General features: G+C 33.3%; 1 protein-coding gene across 1 annotated transcript in view; it reads left to right on the top strand.

Annotated features, from left to right (window-relative positions):
- LOC145268856 (uncharacterized) overlaps positions 1-13,988 on the top strand; it is a 98,241-nt gene that overhangs the window by 23,963 nt on the left and 60,290 nt on the right. Inside the window, exons 9-11 of the mRNA XM_080124538.1 lie at positions 2,063-2,138; positions 7,583-7,689; positions 12,944-13,109. Of these exons, the coding sequence (XP_079980664.1) occupies positions 2,063-2,138; positions 7,583-7,689; positions 12,944-13,109 (349 nt within the window). The remainder of the gene's footprint in view (positions 1-2,062; positions 2,139-7,582; positions 7,690-12,943; positions 13,110-13,988) is intronic.

Raw genomic sequence — 13,988 nt, forward strand, 5'->3', positions numbered from 1 at the left:
CATCTTCTATCAGTATATGTAATCAGTTTTTTAAAATAGTCAACCATATAGGAGCCTATTCGTGACCAGACACACACACACACACAGACAGGCATTCGGCTTTATATTATATATATATATATATATATATATATATATATATATATATATATATATATATAATATAAAGCTGAACGTCTGCCATAATGATGATTCATTAAAATTGTGGGGTCTGCGTTTGCGCCTGATCCACAAAGTATGGAAATAAAAAATTAAAAAATTAAAAAAAAGGTTTACAAGTGTTTTTGATTTAGATGTACATAATAATACTTTGATAAGTATGTTTTAACTTAAATAGGGATGGTATAATAAAGTTGTGTGGTCTGCATTCGCGCCTTCCCTCCATAGAATGGAAATGGGCACAAACTTTAATAAAGACTTTTCATATCTATCTGCGTAAGTATACTTTGATAATTATGTTTCAGTTTGAAGAAATATGGTATGATAAAGTTATGGAGTGTTCATTCACGCCTGACCTCCATAGAATGGAAATATGTCACAAAGTTTAACAAGGTTTTTTAATATAGATCCACAGAATATTGTGATAAGTGTTTCAATGTGAACAGGTATGGTATAATAAATTATGGGGTTTATCTATTTTATTTTTATTTTCATCATATTTTGCTTTGGTTTTGATATCCCCAAATTCGAAGCTATCTCTTTACAACCCTTCCTTTTCATAACCTATCATACTTTCATAAATCAGAGTCCATTTTCTGTAGGCTGTTTTTGAACCCAGTCAATGACCGGTACTTTTGCAAGTATTTATATATATATATATATATATATATATATATATATATATATATATATATAGAGAGAGAGAGAGAGAGAGAGAGAGAGAGAGAGAGAGACTTATATGTAATTATACTGAGTTCGTGAAATTCAGTAAATTTTCATATACCAATGAGTTTTAAGCCAAAAATTGTTGACTTAAAGAGTAAGCTACAAAATTATCAAATTTTATAATTGAGCATTAATATACTGTGTAAGCAAAAACAAGACTTCAAAACAAGAACAAAGGTAGATGTTTCTTGCATGCCTTTCTAGCTAGGGATTTCCCCTTCCTTCCTTCTCTTAAAAAAATGCTCCATTGCCAAAAGTGTGCTTGTTCATAAAGTCTGAAGAAATGCTGGTTTTGAAAATTTTCAAACGACATAATGCTTGAAATTGTCGAACTGGACAGGGAAACAATTGTAACGTAAATTGAAATACACTTTTTGTTGCCACCAACACCTTGTTTCGAAGTCTTGTTTTTGCTTACACAGTATATATGTATATATATATATATATATATATATATATATATATATATAAGAATAACTTTTAATATTTTAAAAATTATATATATACTTTAAGGTATTGAAATGAATTAGATTACTGGTCAGTAAATCTAGTGGTTTCAAGAATTATAAAATACTGGAAGAAAAATTTCTATAAGACAATCCCAGCCAAATCAAAATTGATCAATATACTAGACAGAGCAAATAAAATTAGAGTTTATATGTTAAAATTTCATTTAAAAATAATCACTTTTCAAAATAAAAATTTTTTGGAACTAAAGAATACAATGATTCTAATTTAAACATTGTATTCTTTAGTTCAAACAATAAATTTTTATTGTGAAAAGTGATTGTTTTTAAATATATATATATATATATATATATATATATATATATATAAAATAAAAGTTACAATAAGTTTACCAAGGTAATCAAAATGGTAAACTTAAAATATATTATAAATATTAAAGAGTTAATATTTACAAGTAAAATAAATTCAGCCAGATGTAAAAAGCTCAATAAAACCGAAAAGGGAATAGAGCTTATAATAAACTTATCTTGTGCTTCCTTTTTTAAAATTAAATATGTTTTTAACTCTTTTTCAAGATGTCTTTTAACATGTTTTATATATATATATATATATATATATATATATATATATATATATATATATATATATATATATATATAAATTATTTATTTATTTAATTTTTTTTTTTTGTCTCATTTTTCCACGATAGACGTCGTTCGAGAATTGCAACGTATCAGAGTTGGACAATAATTTTCGGACCCCTTTGCATTGGGCAGCTGATTTAGGTAAGTTAGGGGTTTTGCTTGCCTATTACGTAAACAATATAAGGTTTCTATATATGTGCTGTGGCATCACAGTTAAACGGGTAATCTAAGATCAATATTTTGAGAGCTAACTGCTTCAATATGACATTTGGTTTTGTTGAAAGATAATTCTAGAATACAAAAAAATTTTACTTTATTTATGCAGACTATTGTTCTCATCTGAATATCGAACGAAACCCGTTATTTAATCCACGGGTGTAGCATGCTCTAGTTTTGTCAGCCATGACCAAGTAGAAGTCCCAAGTAATTTACAATTGTATTTTTAATATTTGCTGCACAAGTGCAAATTACTTTAGACTTTTACATGGTCATGGCTGACAGAAGGGCAACATATTACTCCCATAGATTAAGGTCCTGGATATGACCTTTAACTATATCTGATGGTGAGGAACCAGCTTGCGGGCTCTAGGGAGTGTGGAGCCACCCTTTAATTGCCATTGCTCCCAGGTCCACTCTGACCCGGAGTGGTAGTACCTGTTAGGGTCCCAACTATGGGTTAAATAGAAACCTGACTTGCAAAAAATAAATATATTCTATCAAAAAGATTTTCTTCAAAATCTTTGGATTCGGCATTAAATAACCTGAAAAGGGTTGATATGCCGTAAAACAAAAACAACCAACTAACCAACCAACCGATAAATTAAATAAACAGTTCCATTCAAAATTCTATGCATATTCTTGAGTTACAAATATTCTGGAGTCGGACGGAGACATTCCCAAGTCGGGCAGAAACATTTCCAAGTCGGACAAGTTCAACAGTTAAGAGTCAAACTAACTGTAAATTTGTAATCAACATCTTTGATGCAATGTCTCATCGATGTCAGAAGTTCTTGAAAGAAACTACTCAGATTACAAAACTGGCTTTGAAATCTAGTGGGCAAAATCTATCATACATAGTGAAAATTAGCTTCTGAACCAATAACCTCTACAAGAAAACAGCAATTTTTCTAATTTTCAACAATCTTTGAATAGTCATCATTCGATATCTAATGGTGTGACCAATATAGACATCTACTGAAAATAATATATATGACTGTCTCTATTCCTGGGTCTGATCTACAAATAACCGGGCATATTGGTTTTTCTCACAAACGCGATCCAAGTAAGATTTTTCTATTTACTGAGGTACTTATTATTTTTCAAAAGAGAATATCTCTTGGGTGGTCTAACTCTGGCTAGAAATGTTTTCAGCGCTCTACATCCTCCTCTTCCTCCGGCAAAGGAGGTATCACTGCAATGTCTGCCATTCACATGCTCTTGCAAAACACGTGCTGTACAGCACATTTTTCACATCTTTACCCATCCCCATGTGGGAAATGCTGTCCAGTTCTACTGTAACAGAGCGTGAATGAGCATAGTGCAAAATATTAGCAACAGCAAAGGATGGCCAGCATGTGAAGAGATTAGCAGCAGTAGTCAAAAAACTGCATATGCAAATTAGAAAGTGTACACGAGAAGAAGAAGAAGAAGAAAAAGGAGAAAATAATGTAAGACGTGCTCGGGGAAAAACAAAGTGAGCGTCAAAGAAAATGAACGTGTAGATGCAAAGGTGAGAAATGGCTGGCTGATGCCGGTGTGACGTCAGAGAAAGGAAGGCGATGTCAAAGAAAATAGACGTGTAGATGCAAAGACGAAAAATGGCTGGCTAATACTGGTGTACGGTTAGAAGAAATAGAAACGCGTGCCAGATAAAATGAACACGTGGCTGCGATAGACTTTGTAAGTGGTGCCGAAAAAAAAGTAATAAAAACTTGTGTTTTTTTTTTTTTGTTTTTTTTTACATAGAAATCACTACTTATCAAAGCCCAGAGACCACTCGAGGATAAGAGTTAAAGAGTGTACAGTAGTCAAAAGGACAATATCATAGTAATCGTTAGAAGTGTAAATTTGATAAATTGGATTACTTAAGGGGGAACGGCTCATCTAGAACTTGTTTACATTGGACTTGAAGACGGCCATATTGTAGTCAGCTGGAAAGCAAGCAAACAGAAGACAGTTCTACAGGTGTGTAGTTAAAAGAAATAATGCTGACTCGGATTTTTATGTATTCCATTCCTGTTTTATTTTTTTGTCCGTTCGTGATGTAACGGTTACGTGACACTACTAAAAAAAATTTAGCATCATGTTTTTTTTTTTTTTTTTTGTTTTGAAAAAGTCTATGTTTCACATGTTTTTGTTTGTCCGTTCGTGACGTAACGGTTACGTTATACTACTAAAAAAAATTTAGCATCATTATTTTTTCTTTTTTCTTTGAAAAAGTCTATGTTTCACATGTTTTTGAACATGATAAAAAAAACAAACAATTGGGTTTGGAATAATCACTCTCTACAAGGTCGAAAGATAAAATTGTCACCCTAAAGAAAACAAGACTGCAGCCTTATTTTAAAACATTGATTGAAAAAACTCAATTCAGAAAACTTGATTATGTAGAAGAGCTGACATCTATTCAATGTAGCCACCTTCAGCCTCAATCACCGCATCGATACGGGTCCAGAACTGGGAGCATGCTTTTTCCACAAGCGCCGGTGGAAGCTCACCAAATACTCGGCAGATGGTGGTGATCAGGTTGGTTTTGGTGTTGTGGGAGATCATGTTGGTGATGTTTTCAATGTATGGCCAAAGAAAGTAGTCCAGCAGGTTCAGATCGAGGGAAGGAGGGAGCAGTTAGGGAAGGGTACAAAGTCGTAGCACTCCTTCTGAAGCCAAGTCTGGGTCACTTTAGATTTGTGGGCTGGCGCCGAGTCCTGCTGCCACACCCAAGGGCTGCCAGCAGTCATCTGATTGCACCAGGGGATCACCGCACTCTTCAGCAGATCCAGGTACACTTTGGTGTTGACTTTCAAGCCGACTTCGAAGATGTGAGTTGGCATAATGTGGCCCTCACTTGAAACCACACCAAAGACCATAACCGTGGCCAGAAACTTTTTTTCATCACTCTGGACAAGTCTCTGTTATTCATGGAAATCCAGCAATGCATTTTGATGGTGCTGGCAATGGTCCTGTTGTCATAACTTGGATCGGTAGAGAACATGAGCTGTACAGTGGAGCATCTCCGATATAGCTCGTTAAACCTTGTGTCACATTCACACATGATAGAAGACTCCTTTCTCTGTTGGGATTTCTGGCCAATTAGTAGATGGTCTGCAACAAAAAAAGAAAACTGGTTTTCATCAAACGGAAATGGAATCATGTAGTCTTTTCTAGGCCGACAATTTTATCGTTCCACCCCCTACTATGATATAAAAGGAACTTTATCTGTGAGTTCGTTTCCTATGGACTCCTAAACAGCTGGACTGATTTTTTCTTTAATTTGACACAAATGTACTTTATGTGCCTGGTAGTTTTTTTATATAGTTTTTTTTTTTTTTTTACTACAAAGCATATCGCCACTTGGACGTAAGGGGCTACTATTTTGGCCATGTCTAGGAAAGATTAACAAGATATTTGTTTATGTTACATTTAAACTTCTGCATATCAGTAGAGCCAGGGAAGCAGGCAGGAGGAAGGGAATTCCAAAGTCTAGCTGTTCGAGGGAAGAAACTATTAGAATAGAAAGCTTTCTGGCATTTAGGGGCAACAACAGTGAAGGGGTGAGATCTTATTGCTAAGCGGGTTTGTCGGGGATACGTATGTCGAGGAGTACAAGTGAAACGAATTCATCAGAACACATTCCATTAAAATATTTGTAAAACAAGCACAGTGATGCAATATTGCGGCGATGGGACAGGGGCTAGAGCTTAGTTGATAAAGTGGGACCAATTAGATTGACAACTCTTTTTTGGACTTTATCTAAGAGGGAGAAACTAGGGGTAGATGCACCAGCCCAGATGTGGCAACAATACTCCATGCATGGGTGAATAGTGTCCTTGTAAAGGTACAGGATACTCTCAGGTGTGAGTAGTCTTCTAGCTTGATAGAGGGAACCCACCTTCTTTGCAGCAGTCTTTGCAATGTCCTCAATGTATTTGTTCCAGTTCATATTGCCCGCAAATGTTAGGCCGAGGAGTTTGATGGAAGAATTCTCAGGTAAGGTGCTATTTGTCATGGATATAGGGGGTTGGACAGGCGCCTTGTAATTGTTAAAGGAGAGCAGCTTAGTTTTACTAGCATTAAATGTTACCATCCATTTGTGGCCCCATTCCACTATGGTCTGGAGGTAATTTTCTAATGATTGTGCTATTTATGTACGTCTGTTCTTCCCTCATGCATATTATAGAGCGTTGTATCATCAGCAAATATACCCATCTCGAACACAATATTATCAGGGAGGTCGTTTATGAATATCAGGAATAATAATGGTCCAAGGATCGACCCCTGAGGCATTCCAGCATTAATGTTATGCTGCTTGGATGTACGTCTGTCAATGACAACCTGTATGCTTCTATTATCTAAGAAGGATCTAATTATATTTAGTATACGTCCAGTTATACCATATGATTTAATTTTCATTAGCAGCCCTTTACGCCAGACTTTGTCAAAGGCCTTGGATATATCAAGGGCTACAGCCCTGGCTTCGCCCGCCTTATCCAGTACATGGTAAATGCGTTCAGAGATGACTGTTAAAATATCTGCAGTGGAACGACATTGCCTAAATCCATATTGTTTGTTAGAGAGATTTGCTTTTGTGAGATGGTAGACTAGTGCTTGATTAATTAAGGTCTCAAAGATTTTAGGCAAGAGGGGGAAGAGACTGATAGGACAATAATAGAGAGGGTCAGCCCTTTCACCAGAATTCTTGTACACTGGTACGACAGAGGCCATCTTCCATATATTAGGAAAGCAAGATTCAGCAAGGCATTTATTTAGCTTGAAAAGTACAGGGGCTAGCTTAGCTGAGCATTTCTTGATTAGTGTAGCAGGGATGAGATCAGGCCCACACGTTTTGGAGGTATCTAAATATTTTATGATAATGCGGATATGAGAAAGAATGTTTTTTATATCATCTAGTGTGGCTTCAGTCTGCACAGTAAAATTTGGGAGGGAGTTGTTTGTTGGCTCTAAGATGAAGTTGGAGGCAAATCGTCGGGCAAGCAGGTTCGCCTTCTCAATTGCCATGCATGCGACCTTCTGGTTGTTGGATAGTGGAGGAATTACTGATTTCACTTATTCACTACACTATTATCGATTTTAAGGTAAATGCGTTCAGAGATGACTGTTAAAATATCTGCAGTGGAACGACATTGCCTGAATCCATATTGTTTGTCAGAGAGAAGATTTGCTTTTGCGAAGTGGTGAACTAGTGCTTGATTGATTAAGGTTTCAAAGATTTTAGCGAAGAGTGGGAGGAGACTAATGGGGCGATAATTAAGAGGGTCTTTTGTATTGGAATGTCTTCAGTAAGAATTGATAATCCGACGAAAGAACTAAACAATGTGATGGTGATCATTTCTGTTTTCTTTTTCCAGGACATTCCCAAATAATAAGCCTCCTTTTGGACAACGGAGCTGACTATGCTTGTTCTGATTCGAACAGTGCCACGCCCTTGCATTATGCGGCCAAAAATAATTGTGCTGTAAGTTGGGAGATGAAAAATTTATTATTAAAATTTTAGTTATATATATATATATATATATATATATATATATATATATATAACTATCTCTCTCACTCTCTTTCTCTTTATCTCTCACTCTTTCTATTTTTTTCTGAGACGAGTATGGCACAATCACATTGACACACCGAAGTTAAGCAATGTTGAGCATGGCCAGTACCAGATGTGTGACCATTTGGGAAGGCGAGGCGCTGTATGTACCACGAGGTAAAATATCAGGTTTAGAAACTGGCATGGTCTATCCTCCTCTCGAGGATAAATGGTCCTCTCTTAAGCCATGGTAGGCAACCCGTCTAGTGATGGCATCACGATAAAAAATACACTTGATAACCCTGGCAAAGCATCAAGTATTCAGCTACGGACAAGATTTGAATTACACTACAAACTCGTGTAAGAAGTTCAATCTCGGCTGCAGCCACATTTTTTTTCTCTTTCTTTCTCTCTCTCTCTCTCTCGCTTTCTTTCTCACTCTCTCTCTCTCTCTTTCTATCTCTTTCTTACTCTCTATTCCATTCTTCCCCTCTCTCTGTATTCCACTCCATCCTCTATTTCATTCCTCCCCTCTATTTCACTTTCCGCTCTCTATCTATGTAATACATCTTACACATGTTTCATTTAGTAATGGAAGTCCACTATAAAAGTTAGATATGTATTCCTAAAAAAAAAAAAAAAAACAGTTAAAGAGAATTTTTTTCCTTGGAATAAAAAAGATATGGTAAAAGAAATTTTTGCTAAAATAAAAAGTTCACAAAATCATAAGAATTAAAAAAAAACACCCTCATATATATATATATATATATATATATATATATATATGAGACAATAGGGGTGGAAAATAAATTCACAAATACTATATATTGGAAAATATAGAATGAGTCATTTATTTAATGAGGATATACATACACAACATCAATAATTTTATTTATTTATTTATTTATTTATTTCATTTCACATTTTTTTTCTCTTTCTTTCTCTCTCTCTCTCTCTCGCTTTCTTTCTCACTCTCTCTCTCTCTTTCTATCTCTTTCTTTTCTCTATTCCATTCTCCCCCTCTCTGTATCCCACTCCATCCTCTATTTCATTCCTCCCCTCTATTTCACTTTCCGCTCTCTATCTATGTAATATGTTTCATTTAATAATGGAAGTCCACTATAAAAGTTAGATATGTATTCCTAAAAAAAAAAAAAAAAAAAAAAAAACAGTTAAAGAGATTTTTTTTCCTTGGACTAAAAAAGATATGGTAAAAGAAATTTTTGCTAAAATAAAAAGTTCACAAAATCATAAGAATTAAAAAAAAGCTCATATATATATATATATATATATATATATATATATATATATATATATATATATATATAAGACAATTGGGGTGGAAAATAAATTCACAAATACTATATATTGGAAAATATAGAATGAGTCATTTATTTAATGAGGATATACATACACAACATCAATAATTTTATTTATTTATTTATTTATTTATTTCATTTCACATTTTTTTTCTCTTTCTTTCTCTCTCTCTCTCTCGCTTTCTTTCTCACTCTCTCTCTCTCTTTCTATCTCTTTCTTTTCTCTATTCCATTCTCCCCCTCTCTGTATCCCACTCCATCCTCTATTTCATTCCTCCCCTCTATTTCACTTTCCGCTCTCTATCTATGTAATATGTTTCATTTAATAATGGAAGTCCACTATAAAAGTTAGATATGTATTCCTAAAAAAAAAAAAAAAAAAAAAAACAGTTAAAGAGATTTTTTTTCCTTGGACTAAAAAAGATATGGTAAAAGAAATTTTTGCTAAAATAAAAAGTTCACAAAATCATAAGAATTAAAAAAAAGCTCATATATATATATATATATATATATATATATATATATATATATATATATATATATATATATATATAAGACAATTGGGGTGGAAAATAAATTCACAAATACTATATATTGGAAAATATAGAATGAGTCATTTATTTAATGAGGATATACATACACAACATCAATAATTTTATTTATTTATTTATTTATTTATTTCATTTCACATTTTTTTTCTCTTTCTTTCTCTCTCTCTCTCTCTCGCTTTCTTTCTCACTCTCTCTCTCTCTTTCTATCTCTTTCTTTTCTCTATTCCATTCTCCCCCTCTCTGTATCCCACTCCATCCTCTATTTCATTCCTCCCCTCTATTTCACATTCCGCTCTCTATCTATGTAATATGTTTCATTTAATAATGGAAGTCCACTATAAAAGTTAGATATGTATTCCTAAAAAAAAAAAAAAAAAAAAAAAACAGTTAAAGAGATTTTTTTTCCTTGGACTAAAAAAGATATGGTAAAAGAAATTTTTGCTAAAATAAAAAGTTCACAAAATCATAAGAATTAAAAAAAAGCTCATATATATATATATATATATATATATATATATATATATATATATATATATATATATATATATATATAAGACAATTGGGGTGGAAAATAAATTCACAAATACTATATATTGGAAAATATAGAATGAGTCATTTATTTAATGAGGATATACATACACAACATCAATAATTTTATTTATTTATTTATTTATTTATTTCATTTCACATTTTTTTTCTCTTTCTTTCTCTCTCTCTCTCTCTCGCTTTCTTTCTCACTCTCTCTCTCTCTTTCTATCTCTTTCTTTTCTCTATTCCATTCTCCCCCTCTCTGTATCCCACTCCATCCTCTATTTCATTCCTCCCCTCTATTTCACATTCCGCTCTCTATCTATGTAATATGTTTCATTTAATAATGGAAGTCCACTATAAAAGTTAGATATGTATTCCTAAAAAAAAAAAAAAAAAAAAAAAACAGTTAAAGAGATTTTTTTTCCTTGGACTAAAAAAGATATGGTAAAAGAAATTTTTGCTAAAATAAAAAGTTCACAAAATCATAAGAATTAAAAAAAAGCTCATATATATATATATATATATATATATATATATATATATATATAAGACAATTGGGGTGGAAAATAAATTCACAAATACTATATATTGGAAAATATAGAATGAGTCATTTATTTAATGAGGATATACATACACAACATCAATAATTTTATTTATTTATTTATTTCGTTTCCGATGATTCCCTCACTAGATGTCACATCCCCATTATGTTACCTAGCATCTTCTCTACTCTTCTAATGAGAAGCATTAGGCTTTGAAATGCCTTGGTATAAAGAGACCACTTTATCCCCCAACTAAATGTTTGTATATCCTCATTAAATAAATGACTCCTTCTATATTTTCCAATATATAGTCTTTGTGAATTCATTTTCCACTCCTATTGTCTCCTATATAAGCTCCACTAAAATTTGTTGAGCTTTATATTATCCTGATAATTTTATCTCCTCTTATAGAATTGAATTTACTCTCTTCTTCTATCTATCCTAGTTATATATACATACATATATATATATATATATATATATATATGTATGTATGTATATATATATGTAAATGAAGTAGTTATATATATATATATATATATATATGTATGTATATATATATGTAAATGAAGTAGTTATATATATATATATATATATATATATATATATATAACTACTTCATTTACTCACATAAATTTAATATACGAAAGTATAGATTTATGCGTAAACTTTAAGTATTTACTTCAAAAGTGCTCAATACGTAGGTAGAGGTAGTTAGTAATTATATAATTATATATATATTTTATAAATTACTTACTATATATATATATATATATATATATATATATATATATATATATACTAGCAAAAGTACCCGTCGTTGACTGGGTTCAAAAACAGCCTACAGAAAATGGACTCTGATTTATAAAAGTATGATAGGTTATGAAAAGGAAGGGTTGTAAAGAGATAGCTTCGAATTTGGGGGTATCAAAACCAAAGTAAAATATGATGAAAGTAAAAATAAAATAGATAAACCCCATAATTTATTATACCATACCTGTTCACACTGAAACACTTATCATAATATTCTGTGGATCTATATTAAAAAACCTTGTTAAACTTTGTGACATATTTTCATTCTATGGAGATCACGTGTGAACGAACATCCCATAATTTTATTATACCATATTTCTTCAAACTGAAACACAATTATCAAAGTATACTTACACAGATAGATATTAAAAGTCTTTCTTAAAGTTTGTGCCTATTTCCATTCTATGGAGGCCAAGCGCGAACGCAGACCCTACAATTTTATTATACCATCCCTATTTAAGTTAAAACATACTCATGAAAGTATTCTTATGTACATCTGTATCAAAAACACTTGTAAACGTTTTTTTTTTTAATTTTTAAATTTTTTATTTCCATACTTTTTGGACCAGGCGCGTACGCAGACCCCACAGTTTTAATGAACTAACGTTCTGCCAGATCAAATATACCTATTCCTGTGTCTCAATACATCTTCTATCATTATATGTAATCAGTGTTTTAAAATAGTCAACCATATAGGAGCCTATTCGTGACCAGACACACACACACACACACACACACACACACACACACACACACACACACACACATTCAGCTTTATGTTATAAATAAGCACACTCCAAAAAAAAATCACAATTGAATTGCGTGCAGTTCTAAGAAAGAAACTTTGTTCATGGAATCTACGTTTAGGTTTAGGCACAGATAAAGAGTGGGGGAAATTATTGATAGTTTTTTTTTAGCTCGACGAGTGTTTCTCATGAAAGTTTGGCACTGTGGGGGCCATAGATTAGAGCTCAGATGAGCACTTGCCATGAAAATAACGATAAAGCAGAGGCAGGCTTGCAACATCTCTTCTGTGAGAAAGAGGTTGCAGAGAAGAGAAAAGGGTATCCTCTACGAGGCTACGAAGTCTATTTTCAACTCTGTTGAGGTAGAATAAGGTCTTTCTAGCAGCTCCTGTGGAAAACTCTCTCTTAATAAAAAGTCATCATTATCATCATGTGAACGACAAGGGTTCATGTGGCAAGTTGAGTCACTAACTGCCTGCTGTACCTGGGTTCTCACTTACATAACCAATGCCAAAGAGGTGCTTGGCTCCCAGATCCAATCTTTCTGATTGGTTGAAGGTCAATTTTTTAACCAATCAGAATTAAGTTTAATGTTATGATTCTTTGTAAGCGGACATAAAAGTGCTGCGAAACTGCTCCGAGATAAGTAAAATTTAACATTTGTTTTTTTGTTTGTCTTCCAGCAAACCGTTGAAGTATTTCTCTCTCGGAAAAACGTAACTGACGAACCAGATGCGGAAGGACGTACTGCATTCATATGGGCAGCTGGGAAAGGTGCCGACGAGGTCATAAAGGCCTTCATAAAATATGATGTAGACATCCAGCAGGTTGATAAGAACAGCGAAACAGGTACGTAAAATGATCTGGTCAGAAGATCTCTACTTGCCCCCAACTTCACATTAGTTTACTCCTTCGTCTATTTAAGGAGTTTTTGGTAACTCCCTACTCTCACTAACATTTGTATATACTTCTCTTCCATCTCTCTTGGATCATTGAAATACGCAACTGATGTAGAAGTTGACCTGGGTTCAGTTATGGATTGGGTAATAACTGGCTTATTTTATTTAATCCTGTTAAAACTCGGCTATTGTCTTTCAATCGTAGGTGTGTCCCTTTTCTTTCCTGAGATTCTAATGGATGGCTCTCAAACGTCTTACTCTTTCTTTCTTATCAAATCTTTCTTGGAGTACATATATTAGATCCATTGCTTTTTCTACTTCTCGTAAAGTCGTTCCCAACACCTTCTCACAGTTGAGGCTATACTGCTTTCATATTTGAGCTGGTAAATCTATGACCCATTTGAGGATTCTTGATAAAGTACATAAATATTTGATTATTTTACTCCTTTGTCTATTTGAGGAGTTTTTGGTAACTCCCTACTCTCACTACCATCGGTGTATGCTTCTCGTTTATTTCCCTTGGATCAGTTGAAATACGCAGCTGATTTAGAAGTTGAAACATGGGTTCAATTATGGATTCGGTAAGAAATGGCTTGTTTTATTTAATCCTGTTAAGACTCAGCTATTGTCTTTCAATCGTAGAAATTGTCCCTTTGTAACAGAGCCGATGAAGCTGAGAGCAGCAGCAGCAGCCGCAGCAGCCACATAAAGATATGAAATTGACCAAGCCGGATGTGCAACGTGACGTCACAGCAGAGATGAATGGACACATGTGGATGGAGAAGCTATGGTGTTCGAGACATGATGTGAGAAGCATGCGTCTGAGATG

The sequence above is a fragment of the Euprymna scolopes genome, chromosome 44, assembly GCF_053919585.1.
Source record: "Euprymna scolopes isolate OS-2025 chromosome 44, ASM5391958v1, whole genome shotgun sequence".
NCBI lineage: Eukaryota > Metazoa > Mollusca > Cephalopoda > Sepiida > Sepiolidae > Euprymna > Euprymna scolopes.